Source organism: Bidens hawaiensis, unplaced genomic scaffold (assembly GCF_021521415.1).
Source record: "Bidens hawaiensis isolate Kalapana, Puna unplaced genomic scaffold, B.hawaiensis_p1.1 tig00031770_1, whole genome shotgun sequence".
In the NCBI taxonomy this organism is placed as follows: Eukaryota; Viridiplantae; Streptophyta; class Magnoliopsida; order Asterales; family Asteraceae; genus Bidens; species Bidens hawaiensis.
In genome coordinates, this window is record NW_027495365.1 from 94,087 (window position 1) to 121,894 (window position 27,808).

Consider the following 27,808-nt stretch of genomic DNA (forward strand, 5'->3'; position numbering starts at 1 on the left):
CTTGATCTAGCAAATGCCACCGTTGGTATAATTTTTGATCTGTCATTTAATTTTTCCAAGATGATTTTTGATGGGCTAGTGGGGAATCTGAAGAAACCAGAAAGAAAAAGATTTTTACAGTACCCGAGATTCCTGCTGATCATATTTAATAACACACTGCATGATTTACCAACAATTGGAACCACCCACAAACTGCAAGATCCCGATGCATACAAGAGAATAAAGAATCCTGGTGTTTTTAACAATTTTGATGCAAGTATTCCATTGGAAATTCTGCCATGGTTGTTAAACCATGATTTGGCTGTTATGCCTGTACCTGAGCTGAGCTCAGAGGAGGAAGAAGGGAGTGATAATGAGAGTGCTGGAGGAGACTCTGATGATGATGAAGATGGAAATGATGGGGGAGATGGTCTGGATATGGAGATTATGGCACAAGTACAGGGGGAGCAACATGAAGAACTTGAACAACCTATCCCTACACTACCACAATCACCACCACATATTTCACCACATCAAACACCACCTCAATCTTTCAACTTAGAACAACCAGAAACCTCCACACAACACACACAATCCCCATCCATAACTGAACAACCCACTTATGAACCATTACCTACAACCCCACCCTCAAGCCAACAAGAAAACACACTTCAAAGAAATATTGAACTAATGTTGGAGAATGATGAGCTAAAGAGGAGAGTTGAGGAGGTTAGGGATGAAAATGCTGAGTTGAGTAGAAAGAACGAAGAGCTGACAAATGAAAATGAAATATTGTTGAAAAAGCTAGCTGAGGCTGAACGGATGATTCAAACCCTGGTGCAGGAGGTTGAGAAGACCTCAGCTGCCCCAAAACAGGGGGAGAATATGGATCAAGAGACTGATGCTGAAAGTGCTGAAAATATTGATGGTTTGATGAGGATCATGAATGAATATGATGAAAGTGATGAATCTGTAATGAATGTGAATGATGATGTTGAGAATGTGCTGACAGAAGAGTTGACTGAGATTATTGATGAAGAACTGACTGTTGAGAATGTGAATGTGAATGCTGCTACTGAGGAACTAGAATACACTAAGCCAATTGATGATCAAGAAGCTAGTTCCAAGAGGGTAGAGCATGACTCTGAATTGGAAGACTTATTCAAAGAGATATATGAGTTTGAAAGTGATGAACAAGAGGATGAAGAACAGGTGATGAGAAGAAAAGAAAAGGGTAAAATGAAAGCAACAGAGGATGAGCCTGCTGTATATGTTGAGAAAGATGTATCCTTTGTTGATACGGCTACTGCTGCTGCTCTTGCTGAGAGAGAAAGACTGATTAAAGAGTCAATGGAAAGGGAAGCAATTTCCCTTTCCTTGACTGAAGAAGAGTTGGCACAACAGGACCTATTGATCAATGAAGCCAATGTAGCAAAAGAAATATTTCAAGATGTGGCAGATCAAGAGGTTATTGAAATACTGGTGAATATGAACAAAACTCAAGAGGTTGATGACTCTCTGAGAAAGGTGGTTAACAAGTTTCAAGAGCAACAAGAACAGACTGCTGAACCATCAACCAATCTTCACACTGACATGATTATAACTGAAGAGATTGGGGAGTCAATTGCATCTGAAGCTGCTAAGAAATGGGTTGATAGTGTAAAAGAAGACATGAAAAAGAACCCTGCTAGTAACTGGGGAGAAAGAAGATATGAAAAGACCTATCAAAGAAGAAAGAAATCTGCTGAACACACTGTTGATGAACCAATCAGGGCAATCCCCTTGAAAACACTGAAACCAGGAGAAAAATTACCAGGGGTTCCTGATGTTGATGTCCCTAAGGTTGAGGTTCATGATATTGATATTGCTGAACCAGAGCATCCTGCCTCTGATGAACCAAAGATAGATGCCATGAATGATCTATCAGATGATGGGGAGGATGACTCTGAGGAGTCTGATGGAAAGGGTGATGATCACCCTGATCAAGGAGGTGAGAAAGTTGACACAAGCTCTAATGTTGAGACCCCTCAAGCTGAAATGACTTATATTCAAAGGGGCATAATTGAAATAAATGCAGAGGAAGTCCTAAAGAAGGTTGAGAAAAGAAAGAAAAACACTAAGCACTATAAAATCTTTTTGAAGGTTAGAGGGTATCCTGAAGCTGCTTTAGAAAGATACACTGCTGAACAAATTCAAGATCTTTATAACAGTGAAAAAGGGATAGTTGCAGAAAAATTTGTGAAACAAGATGATAAGATTGAATTGGAAGAATTAAAGAAAAAGTATGATGGAATGTGTGGCTATCTGATTGAGAAAGGGATAAAGCCTGAGGTTGTGAGAAATTTGAGTAAAGAGACAGTATTTGACCAGTATTCCAAGATGAAACAGAAAGAGATGAAAAGGGTCTATACTGAGAGTACAATTCAAACTGAACTACCTGATGAGCCTCAAAAGAAGAAAAGAAGAATTCAGACATTAAGAGAAATGGAAAAGGAGCAAGTCAAACCTGTTGAAACTCATATCCCTCAAGATGATGTAAAGCCTGAACAAGAAACTGAACCATTTATGCCTTGGGAGAATGAGGAAATGATCAGCATCCTAAGAAACATAATGATAAACAAAAGAGGGATGACTGAGGCAGATTTTAATGCTTTGGAGAAAGAGGATCTGAAGACTCTTTTCTATCTGCAGAAGAATGAGTGGGAAAAAGCCTTAAGGGAGGGAGAAAATCCCAGATATTACTCTGATGGCAGATTTGTGCCTGCTGGACTGGCTAGAACTCTGGGAATGATTAAAAGGTTAAAAGAACTGGAGTCAGCAGGACATGACATTGTAGAGATTGCAAACCTTCCTACTGAGATGGTGGAGGCAATATATGTGAAGACATTCAACTTGGGACCTCAAAATCCCAAGAAATCAATTCCATTCAGACCACCAATCCATCAAAGAATGCAAAGAGGAAGAGGACAAGCAGGAAGAGGGGAATCAAGTAGCTCAGTGCAACAAAGAACAAGACCACAGTCTGGTGTGGATCTACCAAGAGAGCTTTACTATGATTCAGTTACTGATTCTTTGAAAGTCGTAATGGAAAGTAGGCAGTTAAGGGAGATTGTTGTAAGAAGTGATTTCAGAGATCACAAAAAAGAACAACTAAGAAGAATGGAGTCACTTCACTTATATGATTTCAGGGACAGAGACAGATCAGCAGGAAGACAAATGAATGACTTATCTAAGTATCTGCAAGAACAGGCGGCTGATGGCTTCAAATTTTTAAAAGAAAAGAGAAGTTGGAGACTGATCCAACTTCACAAGTCAAGGAGGTCAGAAAAACTGAAGAAAATGGACAGGGCTGAGCTGAACTTCCAGATGAGAGTCCGAGATCAAAATCCTCTGTCCAACATGGAGACTTGTATAAGCTTGGGAAGAAGGATGAGAAGGCCGAATTACACAGTGCAGAAAAATGGTGTCATTACAGAAGTTGAATACAGAGAAGACACTGGCAACTATGTGCTGAGGAATTCAGATGGGAAGGCCTTGGCAACAATTAAGAAGGATGCAAATCTGACATGCCTACATAATGATGATCTTGCTGATATAAGAGACTTGGTGATACAAGAAGGACACATTCACTACCAAGTGCTCAATATATTCAGAGAAAGGGCAGCATCTGTGATCCAGCTGAGAAGACAAGCAGCCTACAATGAGAGGAAAAGACGAATGAGATAGAATAGGCTTTGCTTTGTAATGTCTTCGGACAAACCTTTGATTATGTAATTTTTTACTTATGTAATTCAATTACGAAATTTGATGTGTATTTTGCTAAGTGTAAGTAACCATAGAGTGTTTTGGGTCAGCTGAGGTGTTCCAATCTAGAGGGAGATTGTTGGGTCAAAAGTTTGACCCAAATGAGAAGATTTGACCTAATTGAAGAATATTGAAGATTGGAATCTTCTCAACCTCCTCAGAAACTGCTAAGTATTGAATCCGGGTACACCTTGGACCTTCGAGTAAGCTTTTACTTAGCCGAGTACGAGATTTTGCCTTCCGGGCACGGTTTACTTCAAAGAATCTTCTTAAGTGGATATCCGAGCAAGGTATGCTTTTTGGTGATTTCCGAGTAAGGTTCATCTATTTGGCATATCCGAGTAAGGTTCACTTTCTCAAGCAGGGTTGTTCTTCAAGACCAAGTATTTTACTCTTCCGAGTAAGGTATGGTCAACCAAGTCCAAGAAGCCAAGTAATTGGAAGACCGGGCAAGGTATTATTTAATAATTATGGTCCGAGTATACTTGATGAGTTGATGGAATATCTCTAAGTTATATCGAGTAAGGTTCTGCTCGAGTAAGGTATGTACTCCCGAGTACGCCTTATCAAATAAGTTATCAACTAACAAAGAGCCGAACAGGATCATAGAAGAACAAGGTTGCTCGTGAGGATTTGTCGAGCAAAGTTTGATAAGTCCAAGAATATTGAAGTCTACTCGGTGAATATTTTACTTGGTAAAATATTCTCTAAGTAAAGTCTACCCGGAAACTGATTCCGAGTACACTTCTATGTTTACCAAGTCTGAAGGAAGGCCGAGTACACTGCGTACTCGGAAACTGAAGTTTAATGAAAAGCTTACCCGGAAGACTTGTTTTACACTTAGTATATTTTTGAATATGGAAATTGAGTATGTACTATCGGATAGGGTTTCTAGAAGGAATGACAGCCTGTCTTAGGTTGGCAGGGCTATAAATAGAATAATTAGGGCACGCCGCCAGACACGAGATAGACAGAATATACGAGTGGATAAGACCGACACATTAATTAAGAGAATATTGTGTGTGTGACGGCTGTCCTAGGATTCCTCCTAAACCCTAAATCGATTATCCTTTTGTATGATTAACGTTATATAAATGGAAATCTTTTGAGTGAATCCTTCGTGTGTCCTCGTATTTTGAATATTCATTGCAACCGTATGTTTGTTATTGATTCCGCCTTTAACAAACGGTCATCTTTCTAAACTTAGTAACCCGTCATTAACTCTCTTGTCAACACGATTAATTTTGTGTGAGTAATGACATGATTGATTAAGATCCGATTCTAAGCGCGACCTGACAAAGTCTCACCAAGCCCTAGAAAGGGCGGTGTCATGCTACGCGTCAACTCTACACATTAGGACATCGCGTAGGCTAAGCAACCAAAGACGCGTGTCCGCCACATGGCGACACTTGGCAACATCTCGACATCAAGAGTTATCGCGGTACGCAGTGGCCCTTCATAAAGGCCATTGACTACGCGATGGGTCACAAATTTTGGGAATAAATAGATGCGAACGACATCTCCCTCTTCATACACCAAACACCTTCAAATTTCACATAGTTAACCTCATTTTGCATGCTGATTATTGAAGTGCGTGCCAACTCCAAAATTATGATGGTTTAAGCACTAGTAAGCGATACAGAGTGGAAGTGTTGCTCGATCATTCTTAGGCATCTAACTCCCAATACCCATGTAAGGTAGGGGTTCGGCTTAAGTTGTTGTTGTTGCTGTTGTTGTTGTTATTATTATTATTATTATTGTTATTGTTGTTGTTATTATTATTATTATTATTATTATTATAAAGGCTTACACCATAGTCGGGGATATAGCCGGAACCTTGATCACAGTTAAGCATAATATAAATTTTCATAAGCAAATGTTATTGTCAAATATTGTTTCTTCATGATTAAGACACAACACTTTTATATACAAGGGGTTTCTTGATATTAAGAAATATAATATTTTAATACAAAGTTATAGTTAAATTAATGTTTCTTAATGAAGAAGAAACCCTATATAGATGTTTCTTCATGAAGAAGAAAGGACTAAATGTCCAAATGTTTTATACAAACAAATAATTTGTCAAGGTTAGAAGCTATACAAAACAGACTAAAGGTCTGAAGCTAGATCGTTGATCTAGATATTTTTATAAAGGTTATTCTCGTACTATAGGTCCGAGGTAACAATCAGAAGCATAACCAGTAACAGAATGCCAGTATCAGAAACTGATCATAAACAGAAAGATTAATAAGCCCTAAATTTTTACAAACTCTTTTAAGAGTCAGAATGTTTGCATAGGATCTATGAATCCTTAAAACTTTGTGTTACAATAATAAGAAACAGACACTCTGCTTAAAAGTATACATGTGTCTGGATACATTCATACATAGTGACTCAACATTTTCTTGAGACCATGCAAATCATCAACATGTCTCCGGAAGCTTTATGAGAAATGATCTGTGTATATGTTTAATTGTATATGTACTTATTGTGATTTTATCCCAAATGATTTGGGTTCCTAATGAGTAGTCACACAGGTATTATTTTTGATTTCATAATGATATTGAAAAGATTTTTCATCAGAGTCAGCGTCATTCACCAGTTGTGTGCTGACGTATTTTCCAACCCATTTTACAAGAAATCAGAAAGGTTAGATCAGAGAAGCAAGATGTGATAGAAGATTGGAGATATAGTCATTAGATGCGAATTATATTTTTCTCAGAAAATAATGTGAATTATATTTTTCTCAAACATCCTTTGCATTATTAAACGGGTATTTTAACCCGAACAATTTATAAAATAATATTTTATTTAAAGACTTTTGCTAAAGAAGACCCGCAACTCTGATATATTTACAAAACATGTACCAACTAATGGGTCACACGCCTAGGCCTTTAGTCGAGGTGTGACACAAATGATGTATGGCATGCCAAAGGTGTAGGTGCTTTACCACTCACGTCCACCGAAGGTTTGAAATTTTTTGAAAAAGCTAGTTCTAGCAAAATGTACGGATAGCGCTAAGGAAGAAACACTAATTTAACACATTAGTTTAACTACTTAGTCCTTAGGTTAAAGCTAGTATTTTCCATGGGAGTTAAAATATGATCCGGCTGATATGAGTAGAAGCACCTACAAAGCATAATATTGTGAGCTCGTTACGAGAAAAATATTGGTGGGGGGGGAGGTCTTCTCGTAGCAACACTCCGGCGTAAGAATCAGTATAGGAAACTGAATATTAATAAAACACAAAGTATCGCGGAAGACTAGTAAGTATTCTCGTGGAGAAGTTGAGGTTCCTTTACCATTGGAAGTGGAGTGGTCTTTATAGCCAGAAGACTAGTAAGTATTCTCGCCATGTTAGAAAGCACACAAATCAAAGAGCTTTCACGTGCTCAAGGAGAGTTATAAATAAAATAGCTGACTAATGGTGACATATGTACTATGTTGTACTATCAACTATGTGTTGTCGGCATTCTATTGGTTGGAAGTCCTCTTTACCGAGATATTCTCCTTTTGCCGAGTTTTTTTTTCCATACTAAGACATTGGTTATTCACACAACTTTTTTGATATTCATATATTTTTTAACATAAATTTTATCTTTTATGTACAACCTCTCTAAAAAATGTATAAATAACATGTCCCCATACTAATTGAAACTAATCACAAGCATGACATATTTCAACATATCAACACATAAGATACTATAAAAGAACTACTTTCGTGATTTACACTTTCGAAAACTATCATGATAAAAAGTTATCAAAATACTACTTGATGGACATTTGAAAGTACCATTTGTCAAAAGTATTATTTATGTTTCCCTTATACATAAAAGATGAAAATAACATGTTAAAGAAATAAAATAATACTGACAACTTAAATGAATTGTCAAAAAGAACAACTTCGATTTCTTCAATATCCACCCAATTCATACAGTATAAAAACTCAGACTCGTGACATCACCGCCGGAAAAGATGGCACAACCTACACCACCACGAGATGTTGATTTAGAGAACGACAATAATAATTCACATACGCTACGTCCGCCGCCAGGCTACGGCGTCCTCCGCCGGTGGCGAAACGAAGACCTCTTGAGAAGAGGATCTCTCGTATTGAGAGGCTTAGGTTTTGTTTTCTCCGTACTTGCCTTCGTAATCATGGCCAGCAATAAGCACGGCGATTGGAAAGATTTCGATAAGTACGAGGAATACAGGTTCGATTTCAGCCGTCCCGTTAAATGTATTTGGCCGAACAAAATTATTGTGAGTTTTTTTTTAATAAGTTTAAATAACTAAATTTTTAAATGGGTTTACAGGGTAATGATTTAAGAGCATTTTTGTTTCACAAAATTCGTGAGAATTCAACAGAATTGGAAATTAAAATCTCACGAGATTGGAACCTCAATTCTATTTTGGTGTGTTCGTTGTCAAAGAATTGGAATTTGAATTCAATTCCTTTAAATAAAGGAATTCCAAAATGTAGAGAAAATCAAGTAAATTCATTGGAATCTTTTTTTTAACGTGGACAACGAATTAAACAATTTAGGTTTTTTTTACTTTTTTTGTTTTTAATTTGTATTTCGAGTTATGACTTTTTTATTATTATTTTTAAATATTTTTTTGAGGGGTTTACGATTTTAATAGAAAATGCATAAAAAGAATTCAAAAAAGATAATAAAAAATCATGACGCAAAATATAAATAAAAAACAAAATGTCTAAAAAAATTAAAATGTTTCCACCGTTATTCTTGTTAAAAAAAACGATTTCAATTTATTTGTGGTTTACAATTTAATTGTTAAACTAACACATCAATAATGGAATGGATTTCAATTCCTTTCAATTTCAATTCCTATTTGTCAAAATCCAATCCTTCCCGTTCCAAATACTATACACATTCCAATTTTAATTCCATTTCATTATGTGAAACGAACGCGTCCTAAGTCGTTAGAAAATGAGTTTGGTAATTGAGTTAAACATTAAATAAATTCACTAACTGTTGTGGAATTTGGTGACTGATTATGTGAATTTTTGCAGGTACGCATTGGCGATAGCGATATTGTCTACATTATACACCGTACTGCAATTATGGCAGCAGATTCACGAGATGTCCACCGGAAAACAGATATTTTCCGTCCAGAATATGGCACTTGTTGATTTTTTCGGTGATCAGGTTTGTTTTGTTTTTCGTTTTCCGGCAAAAACGTTTAGTAGGTCATTACCAGGTGTCACTTGCACCGTACAAGTAAACATAGCGTGGAAATTTAACAAAATTACAAAATTACATGATGGTGTATAGCGTGCAAGTTTAACAAAACTACAAAATTACATGATGGTGTATAGCGTGCAAGTTTAATAAAATTACAAAATTATAAGAAGGGCAATATAGTCTCATTTTTGTTTTTAAGTTATCTACCACTTAAATTGTAGAGGTTTACAAACCGGTCATTAAAGTTGGATAGGAGTGTATACGGTTAAATCCATGGTTATTGGTTTGAAAAACTAGGGGTGTTAATCGTGTCAGGTTAACGAATTAACATGTTGAGATTATTCAACTCCAATCCGACCCATATATGTATTTGTGTCGTGTTTTGTCGACCCGTTTAAATTTCGAATGGTGTAGCAGGTCAACCCATTTTACGTTTATTTACGAATATTGGTAATATCTAATGACTTACTAACAATTTAAACAATTAATTACTCTTATATTCATATAAAACATTTTACTCTTGTTCATATAAAACATTTAGTTATTGGTGATAGACCTATTTGTTTTTGTATATTTATCTTTAAAATTAGAATATTAACTTCTCTAAAATTATTAAACAGGTTAACATGTCAACTCATTTTTAATGAGGTTGTATTTGGGTTGACTTAATTAAGAAAACGGGTCGTGCAAGCCGATTCAAAAACAATATTTTTTTTCGTGTCGGGTTTGAGGTGTGTTTTGGATCACGATAAAAAACTGCCACCCATATCGAAAACTGGGTTAAATGGTTCGGGTAATGGTTATATCTTGGAATAGATTATGTACCGAACTTATGTATATGTTTGATATTCGTAAATGTTAACATAAAAAATAATTGTTCCTAAAATTTGAGTAAGTAAAATAATTGACACGAATATATAATATGGTTTTAGAATAAGTACATATTTGTAAATATTTTCAAAACCAATTTCTTATTTTATTCTTTTTTTTACGGGCGAATTTCTTTTGAATCGTGTCCTCCATAAAACTTGAACTAAAAACCTCCTAAACCCTATCTATCTTAGATGTTTTGTTCTTTTTTTATTCTTATATATATATATGTATATATATATATATGAGAGGGATATTTTGATAACCATGTTGAGTTATAAGAACTTTAAGAACTCAAATATGTACCACACATTTAATTAAATGACATAAAGTATGTGACTGAGATTAAATGTAATTAAAAAATGAAGAAGAAAAGAGAGTAAGTATTTTTGATGATTACACAAGTTTAACTGTTAGTTACACATGTGTAATAAGTCGATTCGGTGTGTAAAAAAATACCGTAATTTTTTGTACATCACTTACACTTACGTATTACACATGTGTAAAAAAAATCCAAAAAAAAAATTGTTACGTTGAGTTCTTTCGAGTTCTTAAAACTCAAAGCGGTTCTCAAATGAAATCAATCATATATATATATATATATATATATATATTATAAAAGTAGAAACATTTATGGGATAGTGAATACGGTGCTGTTAGTCGTTTAAGCTTAGACGTAAAACCAATCAAAACTACGTAATTTTGATTATATATAAGGCTAAGGGTAATGGGGCTTGGTTGAACCCCAAGTGATCCAATCAAAACCCGACACGTAGGCGATGACATGGCCCTGGCTCAAGCTCCAGGATCATGCCCCAGAGGGTGTAGTGGTCCAGGTAATCCGAGGCTTGATTGAATTTTTTTATTTTTTTCAAATATTACATTATATAATAATAATATTAAATAAAAAAATCATATTCCAAATCAAATCAACCTTCTTCTCCGGTTCAACACACTGTATCACCAACAGCCTTCATTCCAATCAACAACCAACAACCTCACCTTCATTCCCACCAACAACCACCGCCGTACCACCACCAGCCACCACCGTCTCCAAACCCACATCAGAGTCACCTTCACTAGGGGTAATATTTTTAGCCCCGCAGTCAGCTCCACGCCGGCCAGCCGCGCTCGTCGTCCACGCAAAGGTGTAGTGGTGTGCGCGGCGGCCACGTCGTCCATGCCCGGCCAGCCGCGCCCCACTACCTCAGTCTAACTATATAAGGAAATCAATGTTTTTCTTATTATTTCCTTTTTCTATTCCATTAATTCTGCACTTGTTTATTCACCTATTATCATGTCTTATGTTTCTCCATGTTTGCCATGAAAGAAATTCTAAAAAGAGCTCAGATAATTCTTCACACATCTTAAGTTATATTATTTTTTTGGTTTTAAGAACTATTTTTGGATCAATAATTTTATTTTCACATTATTAAAATAAAAAGAAAAACTAAAAAATGAATTGTTATGTTAGGTTGAAGTCCCACACAGTAAGGCACACAGTAAGGCAATAAGGCTATCAAGTGCGGATGTTGGGTTGTCGTTGAGAAGCTGACCTGGCGAGCAGTATTTGCGGTGAACACCGCCCCTTAGTCGAGGCCGCCTAGCAGAGAGAATATTATTGAAAATTCACCGCCCAAAATGATGCTCAAATCCTCACCCCCTCCGTTTTCATCTAGGTTCCTCTCCTCTTCCCACTTCCAAATCACACCTTTCTTCTTCTTCTTCATTCACTGTTCTTCCTCCTCCACCTCTGTCGCCATCTCTGCCATGCTAAAACAAGGATGGGATAGGGTTCGGTTGCAGACGCTGAGGTGATTGGGAGAAGATGGGGTTGGGTGGTTGAGAAGATGTGGAGGAGGTTTTAACTTGATGGTGATGGTGGCGGTGGCGGCAGCGACGAATGTAAGTCCCGAATCTGGATCACTACAATATGATATCAACTCGAACACGATATTTGGGCGGAATCCAAATACCGTGGTGATTCAAGAATAATAATACGAAAAACAATAACAAGATTGTATGATACGGTTTCAATGCATACGATTTTATTAGAAATAAATCTTCAGATACATAAACCTATACTCTTAAAACAGTCTGATAGTTTGATGGTGGCTACTGCTGATTAACAACTTCTAACCCTAAATGATTAAACATTAACTATATATAGGGTTACCATACAAAAGGCTCAAAAGCCAAGCCCGAACTAGCCTAACCGAAATTCATAGGGATTTCGATATTACTAGACAAACCGAAATCCATGGGGATTTCAGTATTACACCATCACAACCATAATGCAATTCTTCAACTTGTCTTCGTTTATATCACTTTAGTCTTGATCATGTCATGGCCTTTTGATATGCGTCTGTCTAACCAAATCGTGACCCAACAATCTCCCCCCTAGACTGATGCTTTCAAAACTTTCTGAATCTTTACTCAGACATGATCAACAACTTCATGTGTCTGGAACAACCCATTTAATAAACATTGATTTTGTGGTTGTTCCTGCACGCATAGTGATCAGTTCGACATACGGACCCAAGTCATGAATGTCCTGGAATTCCCTTCAGCATCAACACATGTAATCTCTTGCCAACTCATGTCTTTACCATCATCCAACTTTGGGTATCACTCATATCCTGCAAGACCCAAATGTTTATAGAAGAATTTCTAGGTGGGGTTCCACAAGCGATTTTAATCCGGAGGTTGAGTATGATATTCTCCCGTGGGTTATTGATAATAACTAGACGGTTGCCCGCGCGATGCAGCGGGTATTTGAATATGTTAATCACGAAACAAATATAAGTGTTTATGGTTCGATTAAAACCTTGATCTCGTTTAAACCGGTCATTGGTTTGACTTCTTTTTTCTTTTTCTTTTTGTTTAGTGAACCGTTGGTTCGCGATTTATACTGGCAACCGGCCATAAGAAACCAGACCAGACCGTAAATGTTGAATGCATTTTAATGTTTTATTATTATTAATTATTAGATATGTTTTGTAATATATATATTAGATATAGTTAAAATTTAATCGAACATAATCTTTTTATTATAAAGAACTTGGATATACAACTTCAAATTAACCTAATTGCAGTATGATTCATTTTGTGATCTTTGTTGTTATTATTTCACGTCCTAAATCTTCCATTAATATTTACCATTTATTTGGCTAAAATTATCATTTTGTATTTATGATCCTCTCAAGTATCATATTATATTGGTGTGTTGTTAAAATTGATGGTACATTTAAATTATAATTATTTTAAACTAAATTTATTATTAAATTTTAAACTGTGAAACCAAACTGGAACCAGACCGTTAGTAAAGATTTGGTTTCAACTTGCAATGGTTGAGTTTGGTTTTGGACGACAAAAAAATCAGTATTAACAGTTGGACTCACAAGTTTAACTTAAAAACCATAAAAAACCGACATTGAACACCCCTACGTAAAATATTAATTTATTTAAAATGAAAAAAATTATAACAATATCATATTCAAATTAAAGAGAATAAAATGCTCGTTTTTATGGTGTAATTTTTTATAAAAATATTAACGTTTGAAAAGGCTATGTCATTTAAAAATCATACGTGAGAAGTTAGTTTACATCAATTAAAAACATAATATGGTTAAAGGTGAGGGACCAAACTTGTAAGTTGAATGGATTGTGTTTAAAAGACAAGTTTACCCTTACTAACACATGTATCTCATGTTTTAAGTGTTGTAAATTACATAAAAATGGGTGTCTTAATTTACCATTGTTTGGTGTATTATATATAGTATTGATATGTAGATCATGGTTGTGCCAGAGTCACCAAGGGTGACTAGTGAAGAAGATGACAGTGATAGTGATATTGAGGATGACGATGAGATTTCTTAGCATATCTGGTTTTACAAGTTCAGTTTGTTGAGTCTTAACTTTCCAAATCTGTCTTGGTTTAGTAAAACACGAAAGAACATACTTTGGAGTTGAATTTGTTGAAATAGAACTCTCAACACTCTTAGCATTGTTTGATTTTGCAAAGCTGAGTTGCCCTTTACCATGTTTAAAATCATTTTTGTGCAAACCTTTCGTGTTAACCTTGAAACCTTGAGTGCTCTTCACCTGAACATTCTTCCTTTTCATTATAGGGTATAGACATTCTTTCGCCAGATGCCCACCATTCCCACATGCGAAGCACACCTTCATTCTCTAATTTTTCTTTGCTAACTTCCAATCACCATCAGAAGGTTTAACTCTGGAATTCGCTTATGTTGATGTTTTAGGTGAGACCCATTTCATCGGCTTAGACCGAGACCTTCCTCTGAATGGCCCTTGATTATTCATATAATAGGGTACGTATTGCCGATGAACACAGTTTCTGGCTATGTGACCTGGAGTGCCACAAATATAACATGTTTGCCTTTTAACACTAGCAGCACCTGGTGAACTGTTAACCTTTTTAGGTTTCTTAGCCCCTTTTCGACCTTCTTTAACCTTGCAAAGTTTTTCACGCAGAACCTCTCCAAGATCGTCATTCTGGCTATCACAGTTCTCAATGTCAACATTTTCAGCATATGAAGTAGAGGCAACAAGATTGTTAACACATTGAAGACCAGGCTTGATTTCCTTTAGGGATCCTGATCTAACAGCTTTAGATTGAACCTGTTTACCATATTTCATGTCTTTTAACTTTTCTTCCTGCTCTTTGGTAAGAGGAAGACTAATATAGTTGTCATTGTATGGTGGGGTACTTGACTATATCTTATACCCTCACCTTTATTCTCTTTCCACCATAACTGATTTTCAATCATGGAATTGGCTACTTTACTGGAACCATCAAACTTTCTAAAGTCTAGTTCAGCCATTCTAAATTTATTAGTTAAATTTGAAACTTTTAAATTAGAGGCTTCCAGTTCAGCAGTTAAATCAACATTTTTTTGTTTGGCATCTGGATGGTGACAACAATTCAAACTAAAATCAGATTTTAGCTTGGAAAAATCCTTTTTTGTGCCTCAATTTTATCTTGATAGGCTTTCTCGTTTTTCTTAAGGGTGTAGTTTTCACTTTTGACCCTTTCCATCTCCCTTATCATATTGGAATGTGCTAATATATTTGAATCTGCCTCTGTAGGCGAACTCTTCATGCTCTGAGATATTACTGGTGAGGGAGCGGACTGATTAAGGGTACTTCTAAACATTACGAAGGGTTGTGGAGAATCCATTGAGTAATTAAAAGAATTACTATGATTTTCCCGCCAAATTTTTCGAAAAATATGATCACCAAAATTCTCAAGAAAGATGTCTCACTCAAAAGAAGTGTCTAGGCAAAATTTCGTTCAAATATTTTTTTTTTAAGATTTTCCCGCCAAAAAGAATCACCGAAAATCACCAAAAAAAATATTTTTGTCAAATTTTTCAAGAATGAAGTCTCACTTATAAGGAGTGTTCAGGAAAAATTTCGTTCAAGAAATATTTTCCCACCAAATTACTCTTTTTTTTTCGATTTTCCCAAGAACTATTACTTCTGACCTAGAACTCTTGACTTTGACCGAGAACACAAGTGTTGACCGAAAACACCCTCTGACCGAGAACAAAGAACAGTTAGCGTTGACCGAAAACTATTGTTGACCGAGAAGACGCGTTGACCGAGAACACACACTGACCGAGAACAGCTCTTAATCTTGGCAGAGAACACTAAATATTGACCGAAAACTCTTAATATTGGCCGAGAACACAAATCTTGGCCGAAAAAGATGAATCTAGGTCGAAAACTCTTAATACTGACCAAGAGCTCCTTGTTTTAAGCCAAAAACGATGAAATACCCAAGGACGCCGAGAACTTGTTTGACCAGAAGATTATGGTAACAACCAAATCCCTATATTGATGGGATTTAAATTGTTTCCAAGAATAATGCAATCTTTTAACAAACCGGCCACTGTTCCTCTTCTCCGACCAACACTTCGCCGGAAAACAAAAGAAAAACACCAAGAACACTAGATCTTAAATTCGTTGATATCAAACTAAATGGTTCAAAAGGCTCTGATACCAATTGTAATTCCCGAATCTGGATCACTACAATATGATATCAACTCGAACACGATATTTGTGCAGAATCCAAATACCGTGGTGATTCAAGAATAATAATACGAAAAACAATAACAAGATTGTATGATACGGTTTCAATGGATACGATTTTATTAGAAATAAATCGTCAGATACATAAACCTATACTCTTAAAGCACTCTGATAGTTTGATGGTGGTTACTGCTGATTAACAACTTCTAACCCTAAATGATTAAACATTAACTATATATAGGGTTACCATACAAGAGGCTCAAAGGCCAAGCCCAACCAAGCTCAAACTAGCCTAACCGAAATTCATAGGGATTTCGGTATTACACCATCACAACCATAATGCAATTCTTCAACTCGTCTTCATTTATATCACTTTATTCTTGATCATGTCATGGCCTTTTGATATGCATCAGTCTAACCAAATCGTGACCCAACAGCGGTGGCAGTGACGGTAAATATTTTTAATTAATTAGTTATATAAATATGTTAAATTTTAAATTAATTTTAGTTATATAAATATTATTATTTTATTTAAAAAGAGAGGGAAGCAATGAATTTGTAAATTGATGATCATTTTCTTGATGTTATGAAAGAGATTGGATTGTAGTGAGTTATGACATGACGTTGACATAGACCACATGACATTACGAAATGAGATGTAAAATGACACACAATATAAAGAAATTCAAGGTTTATAAGAAAAAGGAAATTGTTGTGTGGATGAGGCATCGTAGGCAGTTGGGTATTTGAGAGTTAAGGCTGTCAAAGCATTTGGGAAGCTTCCAAAGACCGGGACATAATTCAATATAATTGTTTTATATCAAAGAATATTTAAATATTTAATACTTTGGAAAGCTTTCTTGTAGTTTCCCATTTTGCTACTTTTGATACTTGTTTTTCTACCAAAATTTAAATCTGGGACATCCTCCCTCTAAAAACAAGTGTCTTAAAGACTAAACACAAAGGAACCTCCTAGCTAGGGCCTAGGAGGCCGAGAGCATACGAACCGAAATAAACAAGATAAACAAAAGCCCTGAGACATGGGATACATGGATATAACACTTTAACAACAGAGAAAGTTTATAAAGTTGAGCCTACACCAACTATTCCTGTCCCATGTTGATCTCTAACCCCGATTTTTAACTCACAAGAAAGAATTAGCTTTGATATTTTCAATTGTCATCGTTCGTTGATTGTTGTTGAAGATTCTACCGTTTCTCCATTTCCAAATCGTCCACATAGTAACCGCCATGATTGCTTATAACGCTTCTGCCATCTCCTTTGTGAAGTGTTGCTTTAAAGGGTACCCTAGGTATGTTTGCATCAATTCCATATTAGGATCAATTGGTGTTTTTATCACTAATAATATAATCGACCACATCATCCGTGCAACCCCACAATTGGTCAACGGATGAAGCGATGTTTCTGGTTGTTAACCACACAAGCCGCAACAAGTTCCCCTTTTGTTGATTACCCTTACCGTGAGGAGCCGTTTTTGTAGGTATTTGATCCAATAACACACTCTATATGAAGAAATTATTTTTGATATGAAGCCATTTATGCCAAAAATTGGTCCAAAACTGTGGTTTGTGCCAAAAATTAAAATTGGCCACTTGATGATCATCATTCTCTAGTTCCCATCTAAGTTCTTATACATGAAAGGTGTGACCTCATTAACCATTTGTGCGATCCTGTTGAAGGTGAGTAGTTTGATAATAAAGTTTGTAAGTTTGGTAATTCCACCTCCTCCTAGCCTGTTCTTGGTTTAGTTCTCCAATTCCAACTCCATCGTAATTCTCTATTAATCCCTGTCACATACTGAAACATCTTTTTCAAAGAGAGAATAGAATACATAACAAAAATATTTAAGGATCCACACGTGACCAGAATGTCTAGCCAAAATGTGTTATCTGATGATTTTTTATCATTTGGAAATGAACTTTTTATGTGAATCATGTAATACTTTTGTTACTAACTAACGTGGTAGTCTACCAATATCATGTAGATTATAGCGTATCTATTAATATCAGCAGCATCATCAGCGGTACCAATGACAAACCGAATGAGGGAAGGAGCTGACAACATCTTTACAGACTCATTAGCTGCAAGCATTAGCATGGAGTTTTTTGCATTTCTTACTCTCGGGTTGTCTGCCATGCTCTCTGGATACAAACTAGTGAAACAAACCTATGTTTAATTGAGTCGATCATCATTTTGTGTGTTTTTTTAAAAGTTCTTACTTGTACAAACTGTTTTCAAATACTTGTACCATTCTTTCTCCATATACTATACTACATTATTTCTTTGGATATGACATACTTCTCTAAAAAGCGATATTTATAAACCTGTGCAACCCCAAATCCCAATTAAACATGATTTAAGAGAATATGCACACATCAATAATTGGCAAGTTGTTAATCCCTAAATAAAATATATACAAACAAATAATAGAATAAAATAATGGTATAATAATAATAATAATAATAATAATTTACATCTGCATATATAAATAAATAATATAAAATAACTGTAGATATGTGTCACTTTGTGGTTAATTCTTACATTTTTTTTCCTCCAAAACTAATATATGTTATAGATCATAATTATTCACTTTACTTTTACACGTTATTTATATTATATCATTAACATGATTAAATTATTCACTTTTATTAAACTATATTTATAGTATATCTATACACTGTAAATATTTATATATTATACTATTATACATTGATAGAATATATTTCGCAACATACTTGGTGAAATCTAAAAATCAACAAACCGTGCTTGTTAAAGATTGAAAAGAATATAATTTTAAATTCTATCATTAACATATTATACTATGTATTTTGTTGAAGATTGTAAATGTAGGTCCCCAAACGACCACACGAACGGTTTTGCTCTTGACACGGTTTTCAAGACGGGTGCGGTAAATCAAACGACCGAACACAATATAAAGATAAAGACAAGATATGAACAATCTTGTTATCGGTTGATAGATTTGATATATTAAGAATGAACCGACCCACCCAAGGTGAGCTCCCCTTGGGTGGTGATTTACATCTTACAACCACACATACAAATGACAAATAAAGTCATATATATAGCCATATACAAACATTCTAGAAGGCTAATTCCGTTGAAGCTAAGCGTGCGTCCCGAAGCTCTCATTTCGTGTCCGGTTTCCTCGTCGGCTTTAATTATTAACATGGCCATTAATATATAACGGGTTTCGTAATTTGATATCGAAAGTCACTAAAATTGGCCTTACAATCACCTCCTTGACTTATGATATCAAAACATCGTCGAATCGTCTCGCATCTTCACGAATCAACCCGATAAAGCTGAAGCCTCTTCAATCACCCCCTAAAGGTATGATCCACCTAATTCATTGATGAATGAGTTATCGCTTCTTTATCCATCTTGGATCTTCAAGCAGTAAGGTTTAGAAGAACTACAGGGGACATCGATCAAATGACAAAGCTTATAATTTCCGTGAATGAAATTATTTAAGTAACTCACCCCTAATAAATAAGTATCCCACATACTCGTAGCCCACATTTTCAGGTTGAGAGCTTAAACAATTTATTTCCCTATTAAATCCAACTCGTTTAAAAATTATCACCTTAATAAATAAGCATATCGGATGCTCGTAGCCCACATTTTCAGGATCCAATTCTCGAACGCCTTGAAAATAAAATATAAATACTATGCTTTGAACACGGTCCAACAAGGACGAAAACCCTAACACATTTGACTTTCTTCAGATTGGTCAACCCCAAACATATAATTATTTCTCTGCCGAAAAGTACACCTCATAACCAAATCCATGCAGCCCAACATAAATATTAAAGGTTGATCCATTAAGCCCACATCAAATACATGCATTCAGCCCAAAACTTGACAGGCCCAACCTGATCTTTAAGGCCCAGCTCAAGCTCATTTCCCATATAAGCCTAGATATGATCTAGTGTTTTAATTAGTTAATTCAAGGTTTAAATCGTATAATTTAGTTTTATTTGGTTTCGATTGAATCTGATCGAATTCTTTGTTGAATTGATTGGATATGGATTGAGATTGGTTGGAGTTGTGGTTGTTAAGGTATTGGGAAGGTTTGATGGACGGGAATTGGTAATTGGATTGAATATGAATTGCTTTTGATTGGATCTGAGATTGACCAAAAACAGGGGACTGATCTTTGGATAATTGGATTGGTATTGATTGAATTGGTAAATGGATTGGTGCGATTTGGTTTCGTGATGGATTTACGAGTAATTTGAGCCATTATTTGTGTGATTTGGGGTATTATCGAGTTAGTATTACGGATTTGAGTAAGTGTTTGGTGTTCTTCATTTTCCAGTTTTCTGGAAAAATGAGGATGAAGATTTGAAGATCTTTATCAGGTTGTAGATTCGTTATATTTTCGTTAATTCGTTACTGTAATTCGTCACAGCTTCTTGTTTCGTTACTCAGTTCGTTACTTGATTCGTCATCAAGGTTAATTCGTGTTATCTAATTTGTCAGACACGTGGTCTGATTCGTTAACTTTATATCTAACAAACTTTTGACACGTGGCAAGAGTTGTCAGAGTTTGTGATAACCGTTTTAACAAACCGATTCATTATAGTTAATTCGTTATCAACTGTAGCAAATTCGTTATCTTAATTCGTTACCTTGAATCAGAGATTCGTTAACCTGATTCATTAAGGTTGACACTGTAATTCGTTACTTTAATTCGTTAAAGTGACTTTGTGATTCGTTACTTAATTCGTTAAGTGAACTCAGAGATTCGTTACCTTGGTTCGTTATATTTAATTCAGATTCGTTAACCTATTTCGTCAAACTAATTCTTCAAATTGGTCAAACTAATTCGTCAATTTGACCTAATTCATTGGCTTAGTTCGTTTGATAGTTCGTGTGATACTGTTTCTGATTCGTTACTCAGATAACTTTCAATTCGTTATAATTGATTTGTTATCATAATTCGTTACAAACACTGTTCACAATTCGTTATACTTATTGTTCAATTCGGTAATATATTTTCAAGTTAAGTCCTTGAAGATGGCTGGTTTGTACGCGTTAGCATCCTAAAATGTTCTTATGCAGCAAATGTTTCAATTAGACACGGAAATTGGATCTCATTCCAAGTGTCTGGGTTTAATGAAATTTAGTGACTTTGCTAAATAGGAACCTCGTTTCCGTGCTCATCTAGGATCGGTTCACCCTAATTGTTCTTATTGGTTGGATGAAGTGTATACCGTTCCGATGATTGGAGATGAGACTATTGTATTTACACCTAAATCCATCTCACAATACTCTCACGAATAAAATAAAGTGTTAGAGATTGAAACGAAAGCATACTCTACTCTTACAATGGCGTTACCTGAAAACATCTTTCATCAAGTCGGTAGCATCAAGATTTGTGCTTCGTTGTTTCAACACATTCGTATGAGGAGTATGGGTAACACTGCAGAAAACAAGAAGGTGATGTTAAAGTTTCAATTTAGAAACTTTAACTTACTTAAAGGTGAGACTGTCGAAGAGATGACAATACGGTTTAATCATTTGATAGCCGAAATAGACAAGATGAAAATGGAACCTTCTGAATCAGATAAGATAGAAACAATTAAGGGTGCTTTACCGAGTTCTTACTCGACTTTCTTAATGGTGCTGAAAGAGAATAATTACTTCAACAATGAAGATTTGACAGCCTCTGAATTCATGCAAAAGATCGAAGCATGAGAATATGATCTTAAATGTCAAAAGTCTTCTAAGGATAGTCAAGATCCATCTTTTTATGGTGGAAGTATGCCCTTGAGTTCAACAATTTCTCCAATCGCCGAACTTCTTACACAAAATGCAAGTGATAATGCTACAACTATCTATAGTGATCCATGAGCATGTTTCTACACTGCTAGAAGTTCTAGGTCACCTGGTGCTTCTTGTTCTTCTGAAGGGTCAGGAAACTCATCCACTGCAAATAAATTCTCACCTTCACCGAATGTAAACATGAAGGAGGCTGGACAAAACTTTGCTTTCTTGTCTACCTTCATGACTTCCAATGAGAATTTGGTTAGTAGTAAGATTGCAACAAGCAAATTGACTGATGGAGACTATGATCAAATTGATCCTGATGAGTTGGAACTCATGCATTTGAAATGGAACATGACGATGATTGTCAGAAAGGTGAAAAGGTTTATGCAAAGGACTGGCAAAGATCTTCCAGCTTTAAACAAGAAGATTGGGTTCGATAAAATATTATAACTGCCAAGAATTTGGACATTTTGCAATGGAGTGTGACAAACCGAAGAAGGAGTATACTGGTCCTAGAAATCATGATCAAAGTTCTTCCGCAAAACGAGTCAATGATGCTGATAAGAAACCATCTACTTCTGGGTCACAAGCTATGCTAGCTGATGGAACTGACTGGTCACAACGACTTTTATGTAACGATAATCAAGCTAATCTGGTTATGTACTATCCAACTAACGATACGAGTTCTATCTTCCAAAGCCCAATGATAGAAACCTGCAAAACAACCACCGTGAGCTCGTTACGGGAATGACAAGAGGGGGGGTCTTCTCGTAACAACCCTCCTGCGTGAGAATAAGTACAATTTCGGGAAAAAGAAAGTACTTAAGTATTTAGAGTAGATAGTTGAGAGTGAATGAATACCTCATGGAAATTTTGAAGGTATTTATAGCCTAAGGATGTGGGAATTTGATTGGCCCGGCTGTCCCTTTCCAGAAGATGCTCTCGTAACCGCCTAGACACGTGTCCTCACATGATAGGGTGAGCTATACGGTCGATGTGCATGGTTGAAACAACCTGGACACATGTCCATTCGTGATAGGACGAGCTAAACTTGGCCATGTGCATGATTATAACAACCTGGACACGTGTCTTTACGTGATAGGACGAGCCAAACATGGCCATGTGCATGGTTGTAACAACCTGGCCTGCTGTCCTTCTTCTATTGGTTGATGGGTCACGTGCTCTCCAAGAAAGGATCTTGGTAAATCTTCTAGAAGGGAGTTGGTTAATTACAGTTGTCCTATGACGTTGCCTTCTAGCCATCCTTGCGGGTGGGAACAGTACCCTGCGGATGACGTCTGAGGGCGTCTAGATCCTCCCGCACATAGTCTCTAGGTTGTATTATTGTTCTTCCTTTGTCTTTGAGTTATGTTGGTGATTTATATGTCCTGCGGGTGAAATATGAGGGGATCCCTTCTTACCCCCGGGTGGTATTTAGGGGTATTTGGGTCTTTTTGGTACCCTACCTCTATAAGTCCCCCCAGTCCGTTGTTTCTTCCGCGTGAAGTCTTTATGCGGGTGAAATTTTTGGACTTGGGATATTTTTGGGGATTTTTGAATTTTCAAGTTGGAATGATGATATTTTCTGTTGGTGTGGATAACAATGAAAAAGTACGAAGGGACGTTCTACAACCTTCAAACAGTTGATGGGACGTCAATGCCGGCTGTCACTGTATCCGATTATTCACCTTTTTACTTTTTTGGTTTTCCCGCGTGACGTGGCGTTATCTAAATGGACCAATTCTTTCTCTCTCCACTGGCGACACTCCCATCACATTAATTGCGATGGGAATAAATAAGGCGCTTATCCCTTTTTCAAAGTTTTATCGCCTTCGATTTCTTGTTTCCTTCTTCATTTTTTCTCTTAAATTCTCTATTAATCGTTCCGTCTTTTCAAAATTGCTCGTTGTTTTCCCTTCTCATTACCAACAATGGTTGGCGAAAAGAAATCGTCTTCTCCGAATATTGACACGGTCGAAGTCAGTTGGAAACAGTCCGACTTTGAGAAGGTTATTACCGCGTATGGGATTACAGCTAAGTGGGAGCCGGAATTCCCTGCCGCTGACCCGTTGCCAGCAAACCTCTGGTCAACAAGATGACCGTTTACGCGGACTTCTTTTCCCACGGGATCTTAGGTTTCCGATAACCAAGTTCCTCGGATACCTGCTGATGGGCTATGGAATTCACCTCCCCCAGTTGCATCCCTTTGGGCTCATGCGGATTCGAAATTTCGAGTTCGTATGCAGGGCGAATGGGATGGTGCCCAAGATTGACCGACTTTTGGTCTTCTACCGGATGCACAACCGCAACGGGTGGTTCAATTGCTCCTCCATAGCCAAGAGGATTATTGGCACCGAGCCTCCTCGTAGCATGTGTCGGTCCCGAATAATCACTCACAATCACATTCAAGTCATAACTCACACAATAAATGTGTCGACAAGAGAGTTAATGGTAGTTGCTATTTTAGGAAAGAAAACTGTTTGTTTAAGGCGGAATCAGAAACAAACAGTGTAGTTGTTAAAATATTAATCAAAGGTAACTAACACACACAAGAATCACTCAAAAGATTTCCATTCATATAACATAAATCATACAAACGATAATCGATTTAGGGTTTCTTGATAGGAATGTTATATCCATACTATTCTATGACAGCCGTCACACTCAACAAATATTCTCTCAATATTAATTGGCTTGTCCGTCCAGAGGCGTGCCCTAAAATATTCCTTATATAGGCCTGACACCTCCAGACAGCTGTCATTCCTTCTAGAAACCCTAAATAAATAATACATATTCAAATTACATATTCAAAACTATGCTAAGTGTAAAAACAGGTCTTCCGGGTAGACTTTGCATAAGTTGTCTTCACCGGGTAGGCTTTGTGCCTTCGTCTTCTTTGGGTAGACCTGATAACCTTGAAGTGTGCTTGGGCAGTTCTCCGGGTAGGCTTTACTTAGAGTATTTTCCAAAGGAAAATACTTACCTAGCAGACTTCAATCTTCTTGATCACATCAAACTTTGCCCGACATGATCTTGCGAGCAACCTTGTTCTTCAATGGTCCCTTCAACTCCTTGCTAGGAATAGCTTATTCGCAAAGCCAAGTGTGCTTGGTAACACTGTAGCCTGCTAGAGTTGAACCCTGCCCGATGTTACTTGAGATATTTCCTTACTCATCAAGCTTACTCGGACCACTGTTTTATTGATAAATACCTTGCCCGATCTCCAATCACATGGCTTCATGAGCTTGGTTAGCCAAGAGCTTACCCGGAGGTAAACCTTACTCGGCTATGAAGAACAATCCTGCTAGACATAGTGAACCCTACTCGGGTATACACCAAAGAAGAATTCTAGAAGATAACCTTGCCCGATTGACAAAATACCTTGCTAGGGTAGGAAAACCTTGCCCGGGAATCCAAGTGTGCTAGGATTCCATACTTAGCGATTTATGAGGAGGTTGAGAAGATTCCAATCTTCCTTATACTTTTCTCAGGTCAAATCTTGACTCAACAATCTCCCCCTATATTGGAACACCTCAGCTGTCCCAAAACACTTTTACAGTTACTTACACATAGTCAAAATACACATCAAATCAAAGTCAAATTTTTACATTTTCAAAATGTCAAACAATTACATATTCAAAATTCTGTCCGAAGACATTACATAGCAAAACCTATTCTAAGATCTTTATCTTCTCCTTGCATCATAGGCTGCTTGTCTACGATTGATCATCACTGTTCCTGTCCTTTGTCTAAATATAGAAAGGATCTGGTAATGAGTGTGACTCTCAGGAATCTCCAAATCCCTTATATCTCTAAGATCTTCATCATGCAGCTAGGTCAGGTCTTCATCCTTCTTGATTATCCCCAAGATAAGCCCATCAGAATTACAAAGAACATAGTGGCCATCATTTTCTTTATATTCAATTTCAGCAATGATGACATTCTTCTGAACAGTGTTGTTTGGGCATGTCATTCTTCTCCCAATGCTTATACAATTATTCATATTTGACAGGGGATTGTTGTTTCTCACTGACACTTGATAGTTCAATTCAGCAATTCTTATCTTTTTCATTCTTGTTTATCTTCTTGTACTATCTTGTTTTGTCAACTTCCAACTTTTCTTTTCTTTCAAAAATGGAAATCCCTTGTCAGCTTCATTTTTCAGATACTTGGAGAGTTCATTTTGCTGTCTCCAGGCCAACTTGTTTCTATCATGATAATCATATAAATTCAGTATGGCCATTTTCTTGTTCTCTTGATTACTCAGCAAAATCATCTCTGAACAAAATATCTCTCAATTGTCTACTTTACATAATTACCTTTAAAGACTCAGAGACTGAGTCAAAGTAGAGAGTTATTGGAAGATCCACATTTGATTGTGGTCCTGTCATTCTTTGTGATCCGGCTCTACTTGATTCACCTCTGCCTGCAGATGGGTGTGGTCTTGTTATAGGTGGCCTAATTGGGATAGACTTCATAGGTTTGCTAGGCCTAGATATAGCAAAGACTTTCATATACATAGATTCAATTAATTCAGCAGGGTAGTTGATCAAATTAGCAAAATTTTCATCTGCATCTTTGACAAGTCTTATAATCATATTAACTACCTTTGGATTAGTCATTAATCCTGCTGGTACAAATCTCCCATCAACAAAACTTCTTGGGCTTTCTCCTTCCAATAAGACTTTCTCCCACTCATCCTTTTGGAAGTAAAACAGCTCTTTCAATTCATACTTATCCAATGCATCAAAGGCATTTTCATTCATTCCCTTATGATTCACCATTACACCCTCAGAATCTGAATCATTTCTTCATTTCCCAAGGAACAATAGGTTCATCAACTAGTTCAGGTTTCACTTCTACTGGGATTGGGTTTCATCATCAGTTGCCCCTTTTGAGTTTTCTTTTTCAATTTGGGCCTTTTGTTTCTCCCTTAGGGTCATGATCTTTCTTTTCTTTATAGTGGGTTCATCTTGATCTCCCCTGGGCTGTACACTGGATGGTTCAGGTTGCACTCACTTCAATTGATCTTTCTTTTTAAACTTGTTGTAGAGTGACTCAACAACATCCTTAGTTAGGCTATCCACTGTTTTTGGTGCCATTCCCTTCTCCATCAAGTAACCACATTTTCCAGCATATTTCTTTTTCAAAGCTTCAAGTTTTTCAGCCAGTTCATTTTCTCTTATAAATTTTTCTTTGACTTCTTCTCTTGTGTTATTATAAGCATCTTTGAGCTGTTCAAACTTCAAATGGCTCAAATCTTTTTCAGAATAGCCATGTTTTCTCAGATAATCTCTATACTTCTGGCCATCTTTGTTCTTTTGATGTATCATTTTCAACTTTATCTCTTTCTTTGTCCAATCTTTTCTGCATTTCATCATCATTTAAGGAAGATAAGCTTTCAAAACTTATTCGAAAACCCATTAGCTTGATAACTAGAGAATTTTTCCTTTTGGCTTCAATCAAGCTCTGCTCAATGCTTCTCCTTTGATTTTCAGTTATTGTTACTTCAGGTGCTGTAACATTAGCACTTTCAACATTTTCCTGATCCCTTTCATTGTCATCATCATTATCATTATCAGATTCATCATATTCATCCTCCTCCTATGTTGTTTCATTGACTGCATCAATTTTAGGTTCATCTGGAGTTGGATTTTCAGGGACTGTAACATTTGGTACTCCTTGAACAAATTCTTCAGGCCTCAATGTTTGTAGTGGAACTGGCCTTAGAGGACTTGTTTCATCATCAGGTGTTTCCACAAAATAGTTATTCTTTTCATCCCATCTCCCCTTCTTCACAAATTTATCTCCCTTGGCCTGTTCATTAGCTTTTCTTTTTCTTGAATAAAACTTTTCAAATCTGCTTGCATTCTTATGATGGATATTTGCAGCATTAGCCATCATTTCCTCAAATGTTTCTTTAGTTTGTTGCTCAGTTTCCTGTTGAGGTTGGCTTGAGGACTGTGCAAACATACTCACTACAATGGCTAGGGAATTGTCAACTTCCTCAGCTTTCTTCAAGTTTATCAAGGTTTCTATCACTTCTTGATCATCAGCCTCCTCTTCATCAATCACTT

The 27,808-nt window shown here is 36.4% G+C and overlaps 1 protein-coding gene across 1 annotated transcript; it reads left to right on the forward strand.

Moving 5' to 3' along the window:
- The first annotated feature begins 7,744 nt into the window (after positions 1–7,744).
- On the forward strand, positions 7,745–18,238 carry LOC143582499 (CASP-like protein 4B4). Its single transcript, XM_077065046.1, has 3 exons — positions 7,745–7,997; positions 8,819–8,954; positions 17,923–18,238. Exons 1-3 carry the CDS (start codon positions 7,759–7,761, stop codon positions 18,112–18,114), a joined length of 567 nt encoding a protein of 188 aa, XP_076921161.1. The 5' UTR covers positions 7,745–7,758; the 3' UTR covers positions 18,115–18,238.
- The last annotated feature ends 9,570 nt before the right edge of the window (positions 18,239–27,808 follow it).